This window comes from Culex quinquefasciatus, chromosome 2 (assembly GCF_015732765.1).
Source record: "Culex quinquefasciatus strain JHB chromosome 2, VPISU_Cqui_1.0_pri_paternal, whole genome shotgun sequence".
In the NCBI taxonomy this organism is placed as follows: domain Eukaryota; kingdom Metazoa; phylum Arthropoda; class Insecta; order Diptera; family Culicidae; genus Culex; species Culex quinquefasciatus.
The window spans coordinates 70,226,641-70,246,103 of NC_051862.1; the positions used below are offsets into that span (position 1 = coordinate 70,226,641).

The 19,463-nt window shown below is 44.6% G+C and overlaps 3 protein-coding genes across 5 annotated transcripts in view; 2 read left to right on the top strand and 1 right to left on the bottom strand.

The window, feature by feature from the left end:
- LOC6035937 (tubulin-specific chaperone E) lies at nucleotides 1–8,863 on the top strand. The gene is made up of 5 exons (XM_038251894.1): nucleotides 1–253; nucleotides 339–439; nucleotides 553–715; nucleotides 7,296–8,211; nucleotides 8,276–8,863. Exons 1-5 carry the CDS (start codon nucleotides 161–163, stop codon nucleotides 8,575–8,577), a joined length of 1,575 nt encoding a protein of 524 aa, XP_038107822.1. The 5' UTR covers nucleotides 1–160; the 3' UTR covers nucleotides 8,578–8,863.
- On the top strand, nucleotides 2,333–7,284 carry LOC119766680. The gene is made up of 2 exons (XM_038251899.1): nucleotides 2,333–3,495; nucleotides 6,894–7,284. Exons 1-2 carry the CDS (start codon nucleotides 2,688–2,690, stop codon nucleotides 6,905–6,907), a joined length of 822 nt encoding a protein of 273 aa, XP_038107827.1. The 5' UTR covers nucleotides 2,333–2,687; the 3' UTR covers nucleotides 6,908–7,284.
- The window catches only part of LOC6035938 (damage-control phosphatase ARMT1), a 21,292-nt gene continuing 10,400 nt past the window's right edge, over nucleotides 8,572–19,463 (bottom strand). For all 3 annotated transcript variants that reach the window (XM_038251897.1, XM_001845995.2, XM_038251896.1), the window contains exon 6: nucleotides 8,572–9,619. In XM_038251897.1, coding sequence (XP_038107825.1) covers nucleotides 8,861–9,619 — 759 coding nt within the window. In that variant the 3' untranslated portion in view covers nucleotides 8,572–8,860. The remainder of the gene's footprint in view (nucleotides 9,620–19,463) is intronic.

Below are 19,463 nucleotides of genomic sequence, written 5' to 3' on the forward strand. Positions count from 1 at the left end.
ACGTTTGTTGTTTGTTTCTGTGGCAGCCAGCAAAGGCAAAAGTCAGAGAAGAAGGAAGAAAGTGCGTTCGCAACAGTTGCTGTTCGGAAAAAGCGATAAATTTTCGTTCCAGTTGGTCAACCCCGGAGCAGATTCAGCGCGATCGCGGCCCCGTAACACAATGATTCCACAGAGCCACGGACAGCAGGAACAGCTGGTCGGACAGCGGATCCGTGTTGGAAACTTCAGCGGAACAATCCGATTTGTTGGCGAGGTGAGTTTTTCGTTCTCTCGAGGTGTGGGTGTGGAGAATGGCCTTGGTTGCTGAAACACGGGACCCCCTCTTGTGTCGATTCCAGGTTGCCAACACCGACGGCGAATGGATCGGCGTCGAGTGGGACGATCCCCAGCGAGGCAAGCACTCCGGGACGGTCAACGGGATCGAGTACTTCCAAACAAGGTGAGAATATTGGAAGGGAGGGGTGAGTTGGGGGCAAGATGAGTCATCGTCGAGCACTTGTTTTGGTCAAAGCAAGATTTGTTGCTCACGCACTTTGTTCCCTTTCTTTTCAGACAGGCAAATTCCGGATCGATGATCCGAAGTGAGAAAATTCCTCCCACACAAACGCTGGCGGAAGCCATCCACGACAAGTACATCATAACGGAGGACACGCTCCGGCTGGACGCGGAGATGCTGAAGGAGGTGCAGAAGCAGCTGCACGCTTCACTGTTTGAGGTAAGAGCAGCAGGTCACAGTTTTCTGGTGAATTGGGCAGTCGAGCGGAACAGAGTTGTTGTTATTGTTTGGCTTTGATTGGGGGAGGAGGAAGTACGTGCTTCCTGCTTGAATTGTTTTGGATCGTTTGTATCGATATCTAATGGCAGCAAAAGGTCGCAGAACTGGTCGGATTCTGTTACATACTACGCTGTGTTTTTGTAAAAGACAAAAATGTGATAAAGCTATAGACGAATCCAGTTTGAAATGGCTGCTAGGTGGCCAATGATGTTAGAAATGACAGCTTCCATGTATTTGAATATACGAGCTCAGGAAAACTCAACTTTTAAGCAATAAAATGATTATTTATGATAAATGTATTGATTGGTTAGGTGCACAAAATGTGTCTAGAATATTATTAAAATAAAAACTGTTCGAAAAATTTGTGCAGGCCAAGGGTGCATGATACTGATGATACTCGTCGGTTGACACATCCAGGCGAGGAACATCCTGGAAGGAGCCCAACTACATCCGTAGTGCTGGACAAAACAGCATGGCTCTGGTTCCTTGCAAGTGTCCTATTTTCTTACCTCCACGTTGGCTTGGTTTAGTCATCATGATGACAAGGTGTAACCTAGCTGGTGGCCTGTGGAAACGACTTGTAAACCTTTGACCAGCGAGGGTCAGAGTAGAGACGGCTAGAAGAAAGGGGCGCGTCAATGTGGGAAAGGGAAGTAATTTGTGATTGTAGACGGTATTGTTTGGATTCGCAGTATGTTGAGTCAACTGCTGTGGATGTACCTGAGCATCGCAGAACGGGGTTTCTCTTCTTTCCATTTTAACTAACAGATATCTTCTGTTTATTTTGTTTCACTGATTTTCTTGAACGGCTTCTGTTTACTATCCTCCATTTGATTTCGATTTTACTTATTTGATTCTCTTATTTCTCAACACTTTTCCACTCTATTTTACCAATTAATGCTGCTGTAACAAACTGTCTACTTTCCCTTAATTTGGCAGCGATTTCAATTTTGTTTATCATGTGCATTTTCTTTATTTATCTATTTGAATAATTTCTAATTTCTACTATCTTTCTTTTACTATTGATTCTTTACATAGTATATTTCCTTCACTGTCCATTGTTTTGAAACTTCACCTTTTTCTTAAGCAAGTGAGGTTCGAGCCCTTACTCAATTTATGGAATGATTAAAGGATTAACACAAATATTACTATTGTATTTTTGATAAACTTTTCTAAAATGCTTAGGACCAAAATATTGTAACAAAACACCGCGACAAAAGAAATAGCAACAGATAAACACGACTCAACACTAGGAAAGATTTCAGGAGAAAACAATACACAGTAAAATAACAATTAGTTTTTGATTTCAAACTAAAAATAAAACAGTTTTTGCTTTAATGAAAGTTGATAGGCACACTATAAATGGTTAGGCGCTTATACTTACATCAAACCCTACTTAATGTACCACCCCCGGCCGAGTTAAAATGCGTAACCGGAAAAGAAGGTGTGCATGCCTGGCACGAACACTCAAAGCGTGTTCTAGCGTGCTGCTCGTACTGACTCAGAGCAAGGGTGAGATGTAGGTGTAAGGGCAGTGCGTGTTCGTCGGGAACCTGGTTCATAAGATCGGTCAAGGCCCGTTCTTACACTGAAAATTGCGAATTGCGAATATGCTTAGTTGAAATGGTAGTTTTAAGGAAAAGGACTAGGACTATGATAAGGAATGATATGAACACTAAAATAAATCATATAGTGTGACGTAGGAGTCAGGATGAGCATTGAGTCGCCCCTCGTGCCTGTCAGTCGAGCGGACAGAAGTACGCAGCCAAGGCGAGTCGACGAGAGAGATCGCTTGTGTCAACACACGTTTTCGCGGCACGGAATAAATGTCTTAACTAAATAGTAAAACGGTGTTTTCGTACGTTACATTGGCGACGAGTTCGATCGAATTTGCGCGAATCGGACCGAAAGGATGGCGCAAGGGCCGTCGTTTCGATGTTTCGACGGGGATGTTGACGAATGGCAGGCGTTCCGGGAGCAGTTGGAGCAGTACTTTGTGGCCTGCGACGTCAAAGAAGAAGAGAAGAAGAAGGCAGTGCTCATCAACCACTGTGAGCCGAAAACATACAAGCTGCTTCGGGATCTTTGCATGCCGAAGGTGCCGTCAGCAAAAAAGTATGACGACCTGTGTGATTTGTTCGCGAAGCACTTCACACCACCGGTGATCGTCCACAAAGAACGTCGTCTTTTCTGGAGAGCCACAAGAGGAACCGACCCCCCCGAGAGCGTCAATGCCTGGGCGGCTCGAGTCAAAAATCTGGCCTCCAACTGTAAGATGGGGGACCACTTGCAGCACAGTTTGGTCGACAAATTTGTGGACGGCTTGGAAGGAAAGGCGTACGAACGGATCTGCGAAGAAGACGAGAAGCTGACCTTGGAGAAGGCGCTGGAGATTGCCGTCAAGTACGAGCCGGAAGAACCCCGGCAGTCATCGCTGTTCCAGTTCCAGCGCGGCAAGCATCCGGCACAGCGCGGACGATCCGTTCCAGAGCAGAAGACGGCCGGCACCGACGCGGGACGCTGCCTGGTGTGCAACAAGCCGGGACATTTGGCTGACAGCTGTCGGTACAAGAACTACCAGTGCCGAAAGTGCCACGCGAAGGGACATCTGCAAGCAGCTTGCCCGGTGAAGCGAAACTACTTCCTCGGGGATCAGCGGGACGGAAGCGGCGTTGCTGAGGGTGCCTCAGACGCGATCAACTTGGAGCAGAACTTCATAAGTAAGTGGGAGTTCAACTCGATACACTGGGTGGAGGAGAAGCTTGCGGTCGATAGGCCAATGACGCTAGGAGTTAGAGTAGGCAAACAGAACCACGTGATGCAGTTAGACACCGGAGCAGCGATATCGGCGGTGTCTTTAGCCTACTACGACGAGAACCTGAGGGACTGTGTTTTGCGCCAATCGTCGTTGAAATTGAGTGGTTACGGCGGAGAAAACTTGGTAGTGAGAGGAGTGATTGAGCCAGACCTGGTTTACGCGGGCGCACGCAAGAGAGTGGCCTTCGCAGTGATCGAGAACGGTGGCCCGCCATTGCTTGGCCGAAATTTTGTTCGTGCTTTCAATCTCGGTGTGTCGTCCCTCTACTCGGTTGAAGCGGATGCGGAAAGCGTCGTGCAGTCTATGGTCAGCAGCCATGCAGAACTTTTCAGCGAAGGCTTGGGAACGTTCAAGTACGGCACCATTAAGCTCGAGCTGGAGGAGGATGCTAGGCCGATTTTTCGGAAGCCAAGGACGGTGGCTTACAAGTTTGTGGACAAGGTAGCTGAAGAATTAGACACCATGGAAAGAGACGGCGTGATTTCCAAGTGCGACCGGTCGAGTTGGGGAACCCCGTTGGTCCCGGTGATCAAGGCAGATGGGAGTATCCGGTTGTGCGGGGACTACAAGACCACGGTGAATATGCACGTAAAGGATGTCATCCACCCTCTACCAACCGTGGATGAAGTGTTCAGCAAGTTGAACGGGGGCAAAAGGTTCAGCAAGCTGGACCTGTCAAAGTGCTACAATCAGTTCGTGCTAGACGAAGAATCTCGGGAAGTATGTGCAATATCCACGGGCAAAGGCGTGTACAAGATGAATAGGCTGCCGTTTGGGATTCGTCCAGCATCGGGAATCGTGCAAAGGATCATCGAGCAGCTACTGTGTGGTATTCCGGGCGTGCAGAATTTCCTGGATGATGTGCTAGTTACGGGTAGAACCGACAGGGAGCACCTGGAGAACCTTGCGAAGGTGTTCGACGTGCTGGAGCAAGCGGGGCTGAAGTTGAACCTCAAGAAGTGCCAGTTTTTCAAGAAGGAGGTTACGTATCTTGGACATGTCATCAGCGCCAACGGACTGTGCAAGACCGACGAGCGGGTCAAGGCTATCCGGATGACTAAGGAGCCGAAGAATGTGCAAGAAGTCAGGGCATTTGCTGGGTTGGTCAACCACTACTCCCGCTTCGTCAAGAACATCGCTGACATGATGAGTCCTCTGTATCGCCTACTGAAGAAGGGGACAAAGTTCGTGTGGTCCAGCGAATGTCGCGAAGCGTTCGTAAAGGTCAAAGACGCAATTTGCGAAGACGTCATGCTGGCTCATTTTGACCCGAATGCAAAGTTGCTGCTTGTGTGCGATGCGTCCATGGAAGGCGTCGCCGCGGTCTTGGTGCAAAAGGCGGAAATGAACCGGAGAGACCGGTAGCTTTTGCGTCGCGAGTGCTGCATGCGGCGGAAAGAAACTACAGCGTTCTGGATCGAGAAGGGTTGGCGATAATGTTTGGTCTGAACAAGTTTTTCCACTACCTGGTCGGGAACACCTTTACGATCCGGACGGACCACAAGCCGCTGATTTCGATATTGAACCCTCACAAAGGTATTCCGGCGATTGCAGCGAGCCGCATGCAGCGATGGGCGAACTTTTTGGGCGGATTCAGCTACCGTATCGAGCACGTCAACTCAGAGGGCAATATAGCAGACTACCCGTCTCGAGCTCCTTTCGAGTCGTGGACCTTGTGGAAGGAGGATGACACCTACTTGAACTTCATTAACACTGGTCAGGCCAAGGTGATCAACGATGACGTCGTCCGTGTCGAAATTGGCAACGATCCGGAGCTGGCGGGGATTCGGGAGTGTTTGTTGAACGGGAGACGACCCAGTGACCCGAAGGCCAGTCCGTACCGAAAAGTGTTCAACGAGCTGTCGCTGGAGAATGGACTGATTATGCGAGGAGTACAAGTCGTGGTGCCGACAGCGTTAAGGAAAGCAGTGTTGGAACAAGCTCACCGGTCACATCTGGGAATCGGAAAGTGCAAGACGGTGATGCGAAGCTTTGTGTGGTGGCCAGGAGTCGACAATGATTTGGAGACACACGTTAGGAGCTGCAAGGCATGTCTGGTGAACAGGCCATCGCCAGAGAAAGCGAAGTTGATTCCGTGGGAGGCACCAAAGTCAGTCTGGAGCAGGGTCCATCTTGATTTTGCGGGCCCTGTAAAAGGTTGGAGTTTCCTGATCGTCGTGGATGCCTTGTCAAAGTGGGTGGAAGTGTTCCCAACGCAGAAGTGCGACACGGAGTTTGTCCTTGAAAAGCTGGCTGAGTGTATCGCTCGGTTTGGTCTGATGCATGAAATCGTTAGTGACAACGGCACGCAATTTACTTCTGCGAAGTTCCGGAGTTTTCTGGAGGCGAACGGCGTTCGGCTGGTTTTAACAAGTCCGGGGCATCCTGCAACAAACGGTCAAGCGGAAAACTCGGTGAAAACGTTCAAGGCCTCCTTATTGAAGTCGTTTGCGAGTGGATCTACCAACGTCAAGGAAATAGTGGCTAATTTCTTGCTCGGGTATAGATCTGCGACCCATTGCTCAACGGGAACTTCACCAGCCCAATTGATGCTTGGGAGACAACCGCGCTCAACATTGGATTTGTTGAGAAGCAACGATCGGGGAGTTCCAAGTAAGGAGGTGAAAAAGGCCAGAGAAGCTATTGTCACACGGCAGTCCAGACAGGTTGACAACTACAAAGGAACACGAGAACAGCGGTTCAACCTAAACGAACGAGTTATGGTGCGGGACTACACTAACCCCAACAAGGCCGCCTGGACACCGGCGGTCGTAACTGCCATCGTGGGAAAACGGAATTACGTGGTAAAGCTCAGCAGTGGACGGGAAATCAAGAGGCACCTCAACCAAATGCTAGCGGACACTACGGTCGCACCGGAGGGAGGAGAAGGTGGTATCAAGCTAGGTGACAAGGCTATGAGTGATGTTCCCCCGAGGCCGAAGGAGCAGCCGGGTGTAACGGTGTATCGGGCACCGTTCAAGCGGGTCGTGGAGCTGTTTGCAAACGAGGAACGGGTTGACCCAGTCTACGACGTGTCCGGTACAGGTCCCACTCCGGAGGAGGTGGAGCTTCAACCGGAGGTTCCTGCGGTGGCAGACACAGAGGAGCAGCGTGGCGATTTGGCGTTGGTACCAACAGACGAAGATGACGACCACTTTGTAGATGCTAGACTGAACGGGACAGATAGTGAAGATAGCGATACAGGGCTTGAGTTGGCAGGGTTCGACAGAGGGAAATGGAAATTTCGTGATGATTTAGGTAGACTACTCCGGAAGTAACCGAGGGCTTTTTCTGTTTCAGACTTCAGCCTTTGATTCGGATTTGATCAATGACCACACATATTTTCATTCAATCTAAAAATGTATTATTAGCTTAGTGCGGGGGTGTGACGTAGGAGTCAGGATGAGCATTGAGTCGCCCCTCGTGCCTGTCAGTCGAGCGGACAGAAGTACGCAGCCAAGGCGAGTCGACGAGAGAGATCGCTTGTGTCAACACACGTTTTCGCGGCACGGAATAAATGTCTTAACTAAATAGTAAAACGGTGTTTTCGTACGTTACATATAGTGAACAGATAAATACATATAAACAGTAAATTTGGAGATGATTCCAGGAAGTTGATTCAATTTCAATGTAACAGAAAGATTTGATTTAATTTGACCATAATATCAACATTTTGCTAATTGCAACCTTTTTTTCCACCAGGTCGTCGGCATGGAGAAAATCGGCGGCAAGCAGAGCCAGCTGGCCCACCTGGTGGACGTTTCGGTGGCGCACTCGCCGGTCAACGCGGCCGGCCCGCTCTCCATGTTCAAAAGCCTGCGCTCGCTGGACGTCTCGGCGACCCTCCTGTGGAACTGGACCATCGTCGGAGACGTTATGGCGCAGATTCCGACGCTGGAGGAGCTTAACTTGTCGAACAATCGCTTGGTCAGTCCGTCGGACGATGAAATTTGCTCGCTCGTTACAAAATTCCACAGTTTGAAGAAGTTGGTGTTGAAAAAGTGCGCGCTCGGGTCGTGGCCGGAGCTGGTTCGGCTGGCTCGGATGTGGCCCCTGCTGGAGAGCCTGTCGCTGGAGGATAACGGGATCGGGGTTGTGACGGAGGAAGGTTATGAGTTGGCGCTGACGAAGCTGCGTAGTTTGGATTTGCAGAATAATCAGATTTGTGATCGAGAGTCGATTTACGCGCTAGGGGCGTTGCCTGCACTTGAGGAACTTTCGCTGAACGCGAATGGGATCGGTAGGATTGTGTTTCCCGATTGTCCACACACGGAAAAGGTTGACCTGTTTGGCAAACTCGAAACTCTTTATCTGCGTGAGAATCCGATTGAGGACCAGTGCGGTCTCTTTAACGAGTTGGATAAGCTAGTATCGTTGAAGCATTTAACCATCGATCCAGATGCAGCCGTGAGCTACGAGGAAACGGTTTCCCGCGTGGTGGGATCGATTGCGGGGTTGAAGATGTTCAACCGGGCGACCATTCCGGAGAAGTTGCGCCGTGATTCGGAGTGCGACATGTGGAAGATGTACGCCATCCAGTGGTCCCAGGTGCGAAACGATGCCCAGCTGCTGAAGGCGTTCTTCAAGGCACACCGAATGTATCCCCGGATCATGGAGAGTGAGTGGTTTTAAAGGGGGTTGATGCAAGGAATTCAAAGCTCTTATGTCAATTTTTATTTCAGGACTCGGCAGCCCGGAACAGTTTCTGCCGGACACACGCCGCGTCTCGAACATGCTGAATCTGCACCTGCTAAACGAGCGCACCGGCGAGATGCGCCACAAGAAGGTCCCAAAGCGTATCAACCTGCAAACGCTGGAGAATCTCATCGTGAAGCTGTTCGGGACGCCCGAGGATCGGGACACGGCGGGACCGTTGCACCTGCAGCTTCTGGATCGCAAGCGGGACGTTCGGATTCCATTGGACAACAACGGACGCAGTTTGGACTTTTATTCCGTCGAAGATCAAGACACGATCGTGTTTTGAGGAGGTTTGTGATGCTTCTTTATTTCTTCTCTGTTTGTGACTCGATTTTTTTTACAATTAATTTATTTTGCTGCTAAAGCACACACAATTTTTCAAAGAAATTTTAAACACTCAAACAAAAAACACTTTAAAATTCCAAAATTGGTTACAATGTTTCGTACAAATGAACACAATATCAAAAGTTTAGACTAGCAAAACTAACACGTGAAAACGAAAGAGAGACCAATCAGCGGTATTACACTACCTATTGTTTGTTGAATAAACCAGAGCATGATTTATCGCTTTACTTGTGGCTAAACTGAATGACGCCGTACTCGCCGGTGGTCATCCACCGCGGGTCTTTGGCGGTTAACTTTTCCGAAAGCCCTTCCTCGAGTCCACTGATCAGGTCCGCCTTCACCGTCCGCAGCGTGCACAAATTCGTCGGTGTAAATCCGCGCAGCGACTCCCGGAACGGCGTCGAATGCGGAAAGTTATAATCTCCCAGCAACTTCCTGTAGTTCAAATCTCCCTTGAAGATCACCAGGTCCGACCGCGAAAGCTCCTCGTACAACTCCGGATTAATCTCCTTCATTCTACAAAACTCGTACGGCGACGTCCAGAAGTTGTTCACATCCTTCAGGTCCAGTGTCCCCTCCGCGAATCTACTCTTCAACCGCCGCCCAAATCCCGCCAACAACGCATTCTCATGCCCCTCGAGCGTTTCCAGCGTCAGCATCATGTCGTTCGGCGTCACGTCCGAAATGTACCACGGAATGGCCTTCACGTTGAAGTTGACCCGCGCGGCCAACCCGTGCTCGATCAGGAAATCCGCCAGGCACAAATCGGTAAACAGCTCGTACCCGGAGTTGTCGTTGATGATGTCGACCACCGCAGCAGGAGGGTTCTGCTTGGCACCGCGGACGCACTCCCAAACGGCCCGAGTGCCGTCGCTGACGATGAACGCGTCCAGGTTGTCGAGCAAGCTGAACGGGTCGCTGTCGGGTTTGACGTCTGCGCCGCCCGAGAACGAAAGGTCGCACCGGTTACCCCAGAGGTTGAGCTGTGAAGAGGCGGGTGGAAAAAATATTGTTTAATTTTTGATCACCCAACTACGATATCAAATTAAAAAAAGCACATATATAATTTTCATTTCAAAATTTCTAAATAAAAACGTTACTTAATCCACCTATAGGTGGATGGTGCCTTCCTCGCATATTTTATTCAAAATATCTGAGATCCGGCCTCAAAAAAGTTTATCAAAATAACTTGAGTACGGGTCTAGCTCATTTCCCCGAATGACATTTCCCCGAATGCCATTTCCCCGAAAATCATTTCCCCTAATTGGCCACATCCCCGAATACCACTTCCCCTAATCAGCCACATCCCCGAATGCCATTTCCCCGAATATCATTTCCCCTAATCGGCTATATCCCCGAATGCCATTTCCCTAATCGGCCATTTCCCGAATGCCGTTTCCCGAAATGACACTTACGCCAATTGCCGTTTATTTAAATTTAAAATTACTCGAATTTGCATATCCCCTAATCATCATTTTCGCTAAAGCCTTTTTCCATGACTAACAGTTATTTTCTTTCTCAATTTTACCGAACAAACAGCTTTTTCGGGTATGCTGATGATCTCACTGTTGATTAAATGTTGTAAATTGGGTAGTAAAGCCCTTTGTCAATTTTTATGAACAACGGTAAAAACACGATTGAAAACCATTTCTGATAACTTTTTTATTCATTTTTATGCAAAAAAGTTTTTGACAAGACAACATTTTTCCGATGGATCAACTATGCCCCCTGGATCGAGCTGTCAAGTAGGAGCTTTTCTGCCAAGAAGGGCCGTGAAGTGAATTTTAGAAATTGAATTAAAAATCCCTTTTAAATCCTTTGCGGTCGTACAAAGGGTCATTGTACTTAGTAAAGCTTATTTTTCTTGTGAACAATAATATCACAAATTTAAGCTTAATTTTAGGACCCAATTACTAGATTTTTGTTGTTCAATTAACATTTGTATTCAACCGCATGATTAAATGTTGTTTTTGAGAAATTTGCAAGGAATTTTTTTCGAATTTTGTTCAAGAACGCAAAAATCGAACAAATAGGTACATAAGGCTGGTATAAATTTTTGTTGATTATACTTTTCGCCAAATCCCAAACCAGCAATGCGAATAAAACGATCAGTGTGAACGGGGTTCTGTACTACGAAAATCGCACGGTTTGTTTTCTGAATCATAAAAATAACAAAATTTCTATTGCATTATTATTATCATGTCTATAAGAAAAAGGTATTTGTTTTGAGAATGTATAAAAATAGTCTGTAACAATATTCATTGTATTTGAATGAATAGTACCAAACCTTACAACACCCCTTCCCCTAAAATGCTACGTCTGTTCTGAGTGAAGCCAAAAGAAAGTTGATCATTCAAGGCCAATACGAACCTTTCAAGAAATATTATATGTAGTTTGATGTGATAAAAATTGCCATCATTTTTTCTTACACAGTCGACTCTCTGGTCTATCGATGAATTCTTCAGTCCCTGTTTGCTTTAAAAATCTCTTCCGGTTGTCAATAATTTCAGTTTTCATGGCTTGCATAGACATTTTTCTTGGCGAAACGAAGCTTTAAAGGGTGTTTGACATTAGTTTGGTTTTGTTTGATGGACGTTGCCATGATTCTCTCCCATAGCTGGGTATCAAGAAAAAAATATTTTCAATCGAGTCTTCATTTTGCATCGTTCTGTAATCTGATGATTCTCTTCCTCGACGGTCCCTTGATATTGACAAGCAGAGAGTCGACTGTAAATGTTATTTCGAACGCGGTCAAATGCCCGGTGCCCAGGAGCGCGCGCGCCCGGGGCACCGGGCATTTCGGCTTGACCGCGTTCGGGGAAATGGCGTTCAGGAAATGACTATTCAGGGAAATGACTATTCAGGGAAATGACTATTCAGGGATATGACTAATCGGGTAAATGGCATTCGGGATTGTGGCCCATTCGGGAAAATGGCATTCGGGAATGTGGACGATTAGGGGAAATGGGAAATTCGGGTAAATGGAATTCGGGGAAATGACTATTAGGGGAAGTGTCTTTTCGGGGAAGTGGCATTCGGGGAAATGTCCCTTCGGTAATATGGGTTTCGAGAAAATGTCATAGATTCCTTATAGCTATTAATAGGGTTGTCAGATCTTCAATCTTTTGGGCTTGTTGGAAAGGTCTTTTGATTACCTATCCAACGATGGGTCGCATTACAGATCCGGACAACTTTTTCATCAAAATATTTGAGATCCGGCCTCAACAAAGTGTATAAATAACACTTAACTGCTCATAACCTTTGATGGGGTTTGCAGATCTTCAATCTTTTGAACGCGTTAGAAAGGTCTTTCAAATTCCTTTCTAACAATACAGCAATTCCATTTGAAAAGAGCCTAAACCAAAAAAAAAGTTCTCCGATCAGGCTCAAAATTTTTCTGGGGGTTCCTTGGCCAAAATAATTAGACCCGTATTTTTTTGTTTGGCCATTAGGGTGGCCTACATCGTGCTAGGGTGGTTCAAAAAATGGCAATTTTCGTCATTTTTCGCAAAAACCACTTTTTCTAAAAATCATCTCGCGCCATTTCATCCGATTTTAGCTGTCTTAGACGCAAAGAAAGGTGATGAGTTTGGCTATTTGGGAAAAATAGTAAAGTTCAAAAATCTAGCTTAACTATTGAAAAGTCGTATGAAAACTTAAAATGGCGTTTTGACCGTGTCTGGACCAAAGAGCCTATGTCTGAAAATATTTTATCGGATTCCTCGGAAAATTTCACATAACATATCAAAATTGGCGATGTCGAACCGTACGTTTGGAGATACGATTTTGAAAATAAAAACTGCGTTTTCGACGCGCCACGCGCAAAAACGGAAAATGACGAAATCGGCAAAAATCAACTTTTTCACTAAAACTGCGATAACTTTAAAATTTCAGCGATGACCTATACATGTCTGGGTACCAAAATTTTCGTAATTGAGAGACGCAACTTTTGGTACCATAACATCTATAGGTCATCGCTGAAATTTTAAAGTTATCGCAGTTTTAGTGGAAAAAGTTGATTTTTTGCCGATTTCGTCATTTTCCCGTTTTTGCGCGTGGCGCGTCGAAAAACGCAGTTTTTTTTTTCAAAAAATCATATCTCGGAAACGTACGGTTCGACATCGCCAATTTTTTGATATGTTATGTGAAATTTTCCGAGGAATCCGATAAAAATATTTTCAGACATAGGCTCTTTGGTCCAGACACGGTCAAAACGCCATTTTAAGTTTTCATACGACTTTTTCAATAGTTAAGCTAGATTTTGGAACTTTTTACTATTTTTCCCAAATAGCCAAACTCATCACCTTTCTTTGCGTCTAAGACAGCTAAAATCGGATGAAATGGCGCGGAGATATGATTTTTAGAAAAAAGTGGTTTTTGCGAAAAATGACGAAAATTGCCATTTTTTGAACCACCCTAGCACGATGTAGGCCACCCTAATGGCCAAACAAAAAAATACGGGTCTAATTATTTTGGCCAAGGAACCCCCAGAAAAATTTTGAGCCCGATCGGAGAACTTTTTTTTTGGTTTAGGCTCTTTTCAAATGGAATTGCTGAATATATAGCATGACGGGTTTTCTTACAAAAACCACCCTTTTTTACAATATTTCAAACTACAGCCAAATCGTTTTTTAGCATAACTTTTGAAGTACTTTTCTAAACTTCATAATATTAACTAGGGTCTTGTGGGACCCCAAGACGGATCAAATGAGACCAAAACGGTCCAAATCGGTTCTGCCAATCTGGAGATAATCGTGTGCATATTTTGCGGTGCACGGACTTACAGACATACGCACATTTGTTCAGAATTTGATTCTGAGTCGATAGGTATATGCGAAGGTGGGTCTACGAGGTCAAATAAAGAAGTTCATTTTTCGAGTGATTTTGAAGCCTTTCCTCATTGAGGTGAGGAAGGCAAAAATAGGCAGGAGAAGCATTCGCTTTTTTAGTTTGTACCCCGTTGGTTGGACAAAGTCAAACTAAAACTAAAAACTAACTTTTACACGGCGCTTACGCACACTATCAAAACAAACGTTTGGTAGTGTGTGTGAACTCCGTGTCAAAAGGGTACTAAACTAAACTAAAAAGTGAACCCGTTCGTTTGACAACAGTTGGTGTCAAACTATCGGGGTTTGAGTATAGAACATTTATCTCGCGAAACATAATTTTTGCTCCCTCTTTTAATGCAAACAAAATTTTAGTGAGCCAAATAATTTGACTCAAATTAGTTTTCTTCTATCTTGTAACAGATTCATAGGAGAATAGAATGTTCATTTATTTTACATATGTTAATCGATTTAGAAAAAGTCTTTTAGAATATTTTCGAACATTCTGGCGCTTGGATCAAACTTGAAAAAAAAAATATTTATCTGAAATTATTACTACCTTTAAATTTTATGAAAATCTTCTTATAGTACTGAAAACCTTGTTTAACCTTTTTAAATTTGTGCCCGATCAAAAAATCAAACTAAAATTAAAATTCAGAATTTAACAAAAAAAAAAAAATTTAAAGAAATATCGTATTTTTCGAAAATTCTAAAATTTTCATATAATATTGTATCTTGTTAAAGCACCGAAATTTTCGAAATTGGCTGCATGGGTATGAAGTGGAATTTTGTATGTATTTTCAAATTACTCGAATTTTAACGGAAAATTGTGAAAATTTTGTATAATTTGGGTATCCTGCAAATAAAACGATTATTAAGGGAAAATGCATGCAAAATTTTGCTTCTTTTGATACGTTTGTTGCATATGATTGAAATTAAAGAAATACGGTAATTTGTGAAAATTTGAGTATTTCACAAAAACGCTCAAATAAATTGAAAATGCATTTAAAATTTTGGTTCGTTTGTTTCGAATAATGCCGATTAGGCCGATGCAAATATTTAAAAAAGTTTTTGTCCCTCGGCCCTGGCCGTGGTCAAGAGGGGGCAAAAATAAAAATATAAAAATTTAAATAACAAGCCATAGTCTTCACATTTAAATGAAAAAGTGTTTTAAAATGCATTTTACACTAGTTCAGTTGTTTTGCAATCATTAGTTTTCAAAAATCTAAGATCTGACAAAAACAAAAATTGTATCGAAAAAAAGATTTTGCATCGAAAATTTTCAAAAAATCTTAAGATTTTTTAATAAACCCAAACATGCTAAAAATGATTTTAAACGCAGGAGAATGTATTTTAATTTGATTTCAGCTGGTTGCACTTGAATTTTCATTGAAATTTTGAAGTTTATTGTAAAAAATTTTTTTTGCCCCCTGATTTTGCGGGCAATTTTGAAGAGGGGGGGTGACAAAAACTTTTAAAAATATTTGTACCAGCCTTATGAAAATTTGAGCAGTTTAGCCAAAAAAAACTGTATTTTATGAAAATGTAAGTCTAGGGGCAGGACAACTTGGTCGATAGACTAATAATAGCTTATAATAGTTCGTTGATTGATTAATATTTCGTCAATACTTTAACGCGACCTTACCTGAGTTGTGGATCCTTGAACCTTTGTCAAATAGAAATGTCAAATTGAACATAAACACAAACAATTTTGACGGTGAGGATTTTCACGGAAATTTATAAGTAGCAGAAATTGGACATTTCTTCAGCGTGGACCATGCTCCGTCGGCCAAGAATGGTCAAGTTACTTCTGAAACACCAAAGAAGAAAAATGCAGTGGACCGGTTAACTGATTCCTCTACGTCCCGATACGTTGAAGGATTGAGCATGAGCATGAGCATGAGCATGGTTGACTGCCAATGAGCTGCTACTCCGTTATTGACGGATCAGCTGAAGTTACACAATGAACCAACAGATGAATAGTGGGAGCTAATCATCCTCACTGTATAACCCCTGAAGATCTCTGCTTTAAGTCAATACCGGCGCCCCCAAGGAGATGCAGTTCAACAAAGGTAGGAATGTTAGTCCGATAGTTGAAGTTGCAGACTCATCAGACACAGAGTTTGTCGCTCTATACCTGTTGACACCGCATGAGACCGTTGAATCCACAGCATCTCCTTCAAGCATCACGGGAAGTGGGGAATTGTGTTAGTAGGGGAAGGAAAGGGAAGGTCAGGATTCATCTTGGTAGATGATATGACCAGAATGTGAAACAATCGTTGCCTTCCGAGCTACGACGCTATGAGAAGGACTTATCAATCGCGTATTGTTTTACTTCTTACCGCCGGCGTGCCAACCGAGCAACGATGCTTTGGGAAGGACTTTCAAAACGAAATGAATTTTGAATTAACGTATTATTCGGTGATGTACAATTTAGGATAGATCAGGATTCATTTTTGTAAGATGATATGACCAAAAAGTGAAACATTATCGCTGCCTACCGAGTTGCGACGCTTTGAGAAGGACTTATCAATTCCTCAATCGCGTATTATGTTTAACTTCTTACCGCCGGCGTGCCATCCGAGCAACGATGCTATGGGATGGGCTTTCAAAACGAAATGAAAATATAACATATAATTCAACGACGCGAATCTCTATTTCAATGCTTTCCCGATCTATTTCTCGCGGGTTCGCGCGCGCCTATTCACACTTCGATCGATCCAACGAAAACCACACGACTGATGGCCCAACTTCTCTGGGCACACTGCGACCCCCTTTTCAATGATTTCGAGAACTTTCTACCACTTTCCCGCGGGCTCGCGCGCGTCGATTCACTCTCCGATCGATCCAACGAACACCACACGACTGATGGCCCAACTTCTCTAGGCACACTGCGACCCCCTTTTCAATGATTTCGAGAATTTTCTACAACTTTCCCGCGGGCTCGCGCGCGTCGATTCACTCTCCGATCGATCCAACGAACACCACACGACTGATGGCCCAACTTCTCTAGGCACACTGCGACCCCCTTTTCAATGATTTCGAGAACTTTCTACCACTTTCCCGCGGGCTCGCGCGCGTCGATTCACTCTCCGATCGATCCAACGAACACCACACGACTGATGGCCCAACTTCTCTAGGCACACTGCGACCCCCTTTTCAATGATTTCGAGAATTTTCTACAACTTTCCCGCGGGCTCGCGCGCGTCGATTCACTCTCCGATCGATCCAACGAACACCACACGACTGATGGCCCAACTTCTCTAGGCACACTGCGACCCCCTTTTCAATGATTTCGAGAACTTTCTACCACTTTCCCGCGGGCTCGCGCGCGTCGATTCACTCTCCGATCGATCCAACGAACACCACACGACTCTACGTCCCGATACGTTGAAGGATTACCCGAAAAGTCATGTCCACCTAATCTAGCTTCCTCCTCTTGCTCCTTCTGCTCCTCCTGCTCCACTTGTTGCAAAAGTAAGAGGCCATGTTCCGGGATCAGAACCCGTCCTGTTGCTTCCTCCAGAAATGAACCCTCGATGAATACTATATTCTTTAAAACGGAGCAGGCTTCTCTTTTTCTACGGAACTTGGACAAATTCTTTGAACAGGCCGGATAACATAACCTGATATTTAGAGTGCAAAGAAAAACAAAAATGCTAGAACCGGTGACTTTCCGGATTGGTCCAAAATCAACTAAATAGTGGAAGGGAAACAGCAAATCCGATCATCAATTGTGGCCAAATGAAACCAGTGTCGAAGAAGAAAAACAATCGGCAACGAGACCGATTGCCTCCTTCTTCAATGTGGACATCATCATGATCATGGCCGCTAGAGGAACAGTTGAAGTAAAACCCGGAAAATCCCGGATGAAACCGTAAATATTGCCTCCTCCTTCTCCTTGAACTGCACTAGAGGGCAACGATGGGTCAAAGTCAAAGCTTTCGCATACTGTCCTGAATCCTCCTACCGTTTGAATTCCGCCAAACCCGGTCAACCTCGGTTGAAACGCCACATACTCCATTGAGACGGAATCTCCCTCTTCCTGTGATCGTATTTGGTCAATCTGAGACTGTTTTTCTCTTTGGACAAGTTGCCTATGGTAAACGCAAAAGTAAGGGACCATGTTCCGGTGACCAGGTCTTGTCCCGTTGCTTCCTCGATCATGTAATAAGCAAAAATGAACACTCAATGAAAAGTAGCGGCAAGAGGAAAACTATCGACATCGAGACCGATTTCCTCCTTCTTCCACCACGCAAGAGGAAACAATTGGAAGGACATAATCATGGTCATGATCGTTGGCAGAGCAGTTTCATGCCTCTTCGAGCCATATTGTTGGAGAAAAACGCGGAAAATCTTTCCAACCATTGATATAGAATCCTCATCCTCCGCGAGCCGCATCGTAGAAAACGATTGGTAAAAGAATATTTTCTGCTTTCGCCTACGGCCCTGAAATCTCCTCTTGTTTGAGCTCCGTCAGCCCGTCATTACGCCGGAAGTTAGGTGTTACTGTGCCCGGATTTGGCCAATATGGGACCGAACAGGACTTTTTTCTCCGAAAATTTCCAAACGGTATTCTTTAGATAGTAAAATTTTGTCGCCAACAATATTTTGTTGTTTTCGTCTGTCTGTCAAACTGTCAACTGTCAAATCAAGGTGTGCAAATGTAGGTCATAACATTCTCGTTGATTTATTGGCCAATAAATCAACAACAACGACAATATGTTAACGAATGGTAAATATTTTTACTTTGTACACCCCCTAGATGTAAGTACTTTACAAAATTGCCATGATTTAATAATAACAAAATCAGTTATTTTAACATGACTTTTTATTGAAATTACCTTTATTTTTCATTTCTGAAATCATTCTTTTTAGTGAAAAAAAATCTTATCTCTATGGAGCGTGGACAATCGCCAAACCCGAAGTAATAACTCATTGAAATAAATTCTAAATATCATACAATTTCACAAAAATAAAGATCTTGATCATCATGCCAAACGCAACTGGACCCTAAGTTGACAGTTTTCGTGAGTTGCGCGCAATGCTTGAAAAGGGATCGATCACTGAACGGGATTGCTCGATATTCGATAGAGCTTTCTGTCAGCGATCATTTCCCAAAACGATATTTGATCGCTGACACACAACGCCTATCATGACCGTCATTGCTTGGCGACGGTCGGTGAACGTAAACCCGAAGACGAAACGAGCGAAAAATGAGCACCACTCAAGCAGCCGCCCGAACGAGACAACGTGCTCTTTCTCTTTCTCTCGTTTTTGTCTCTCTCTTCCTAGTGTATGCTGCGTGGTGACAGAAATCATATGATTGCTATCATTGGAGAGATGATTGGAATCTCGGTAGAATGGCAAACGACCGCTCTCTAGGCGATTTTTCTCCTGGAGGAAAGTCAATGATTGTGTGAGTGACTTTGCGTTGCACTCATTCCTTTGTGTGTGAAACGAACGAAAGCAGAATATAGAAATCAGGTTGTCGTGGTGAAGACGATTGGAGTGCTCTGTCAGCTATCACAAAAAAAGTCGAAATTACGCAAGCCCTGGTTGCGCGTATTCAACGACAGATAGCAAGTGGGCCTCGTCGGAGTCCGCCCATCAAATACGCAACATAAAATTAGCATAGGAAACTTTTTTTTTCGTGACGGCTTTTGCGGCACGGTCTCTTCAACTGTTCTAGACAAATATTTGAACTTGGCGTATCTCTAAACTAGTTTTTAAAGAAACTGATTCCAGAATGCTAATTTTGTCGATTTAAACCAAAACAAGGCAAAAACTATATTTATTTAAACTATTCGCCATTTTCAAAAGTTTGGCTAGATAATATCGAGGGCCGCCATCTTAGGCCCACTGGGCCCACAAAACGGGGTACGCTCAGTTTGTATGGGAGCTGTCAACATGCTGCCGGGCTGGCCGGACGTCCCTGATGTCTTGACTCTATCGAGAAATTAAAAGTGAGAGTGTGTGCAACATGGAGTTAAACTTTCTG

What these genes read in the sequence shown, in the direction of transcription:
- LOC6035937 (XM_038251894.1), top strand. Translation starts at nt 161, where the DNA reads ATGATTCCACAGAGCCACGGACAGCAGGAACAGCTGGTCGGACAGCGG. An exon ending in ATCGAGTACTTCCAAACAAG is followed by an intron (nt 440 to 552) that starts GTGAGAATATTG and finishes CTTTCTTTTCAG; the next exon opens with ACAGGCAAATTCCGGATCGA. An exon ending in GTATCCCCGGATCATGGAGA is followed by an intron (nt 8,212 to 8,275) that starts GTGAGTGGTTTT and finishes TTTTTATTTCAG; the next exon opens with GACTCGGCAGCCCGGAACAG.
- LOC119766680 (XM_038251899.1), top strand. Translation starts at nt 2,688, where the DNA reads ATGGCGCAAGGGCCGTCGTTTCGATGTTTCGACGGGGATGTTGACGAA.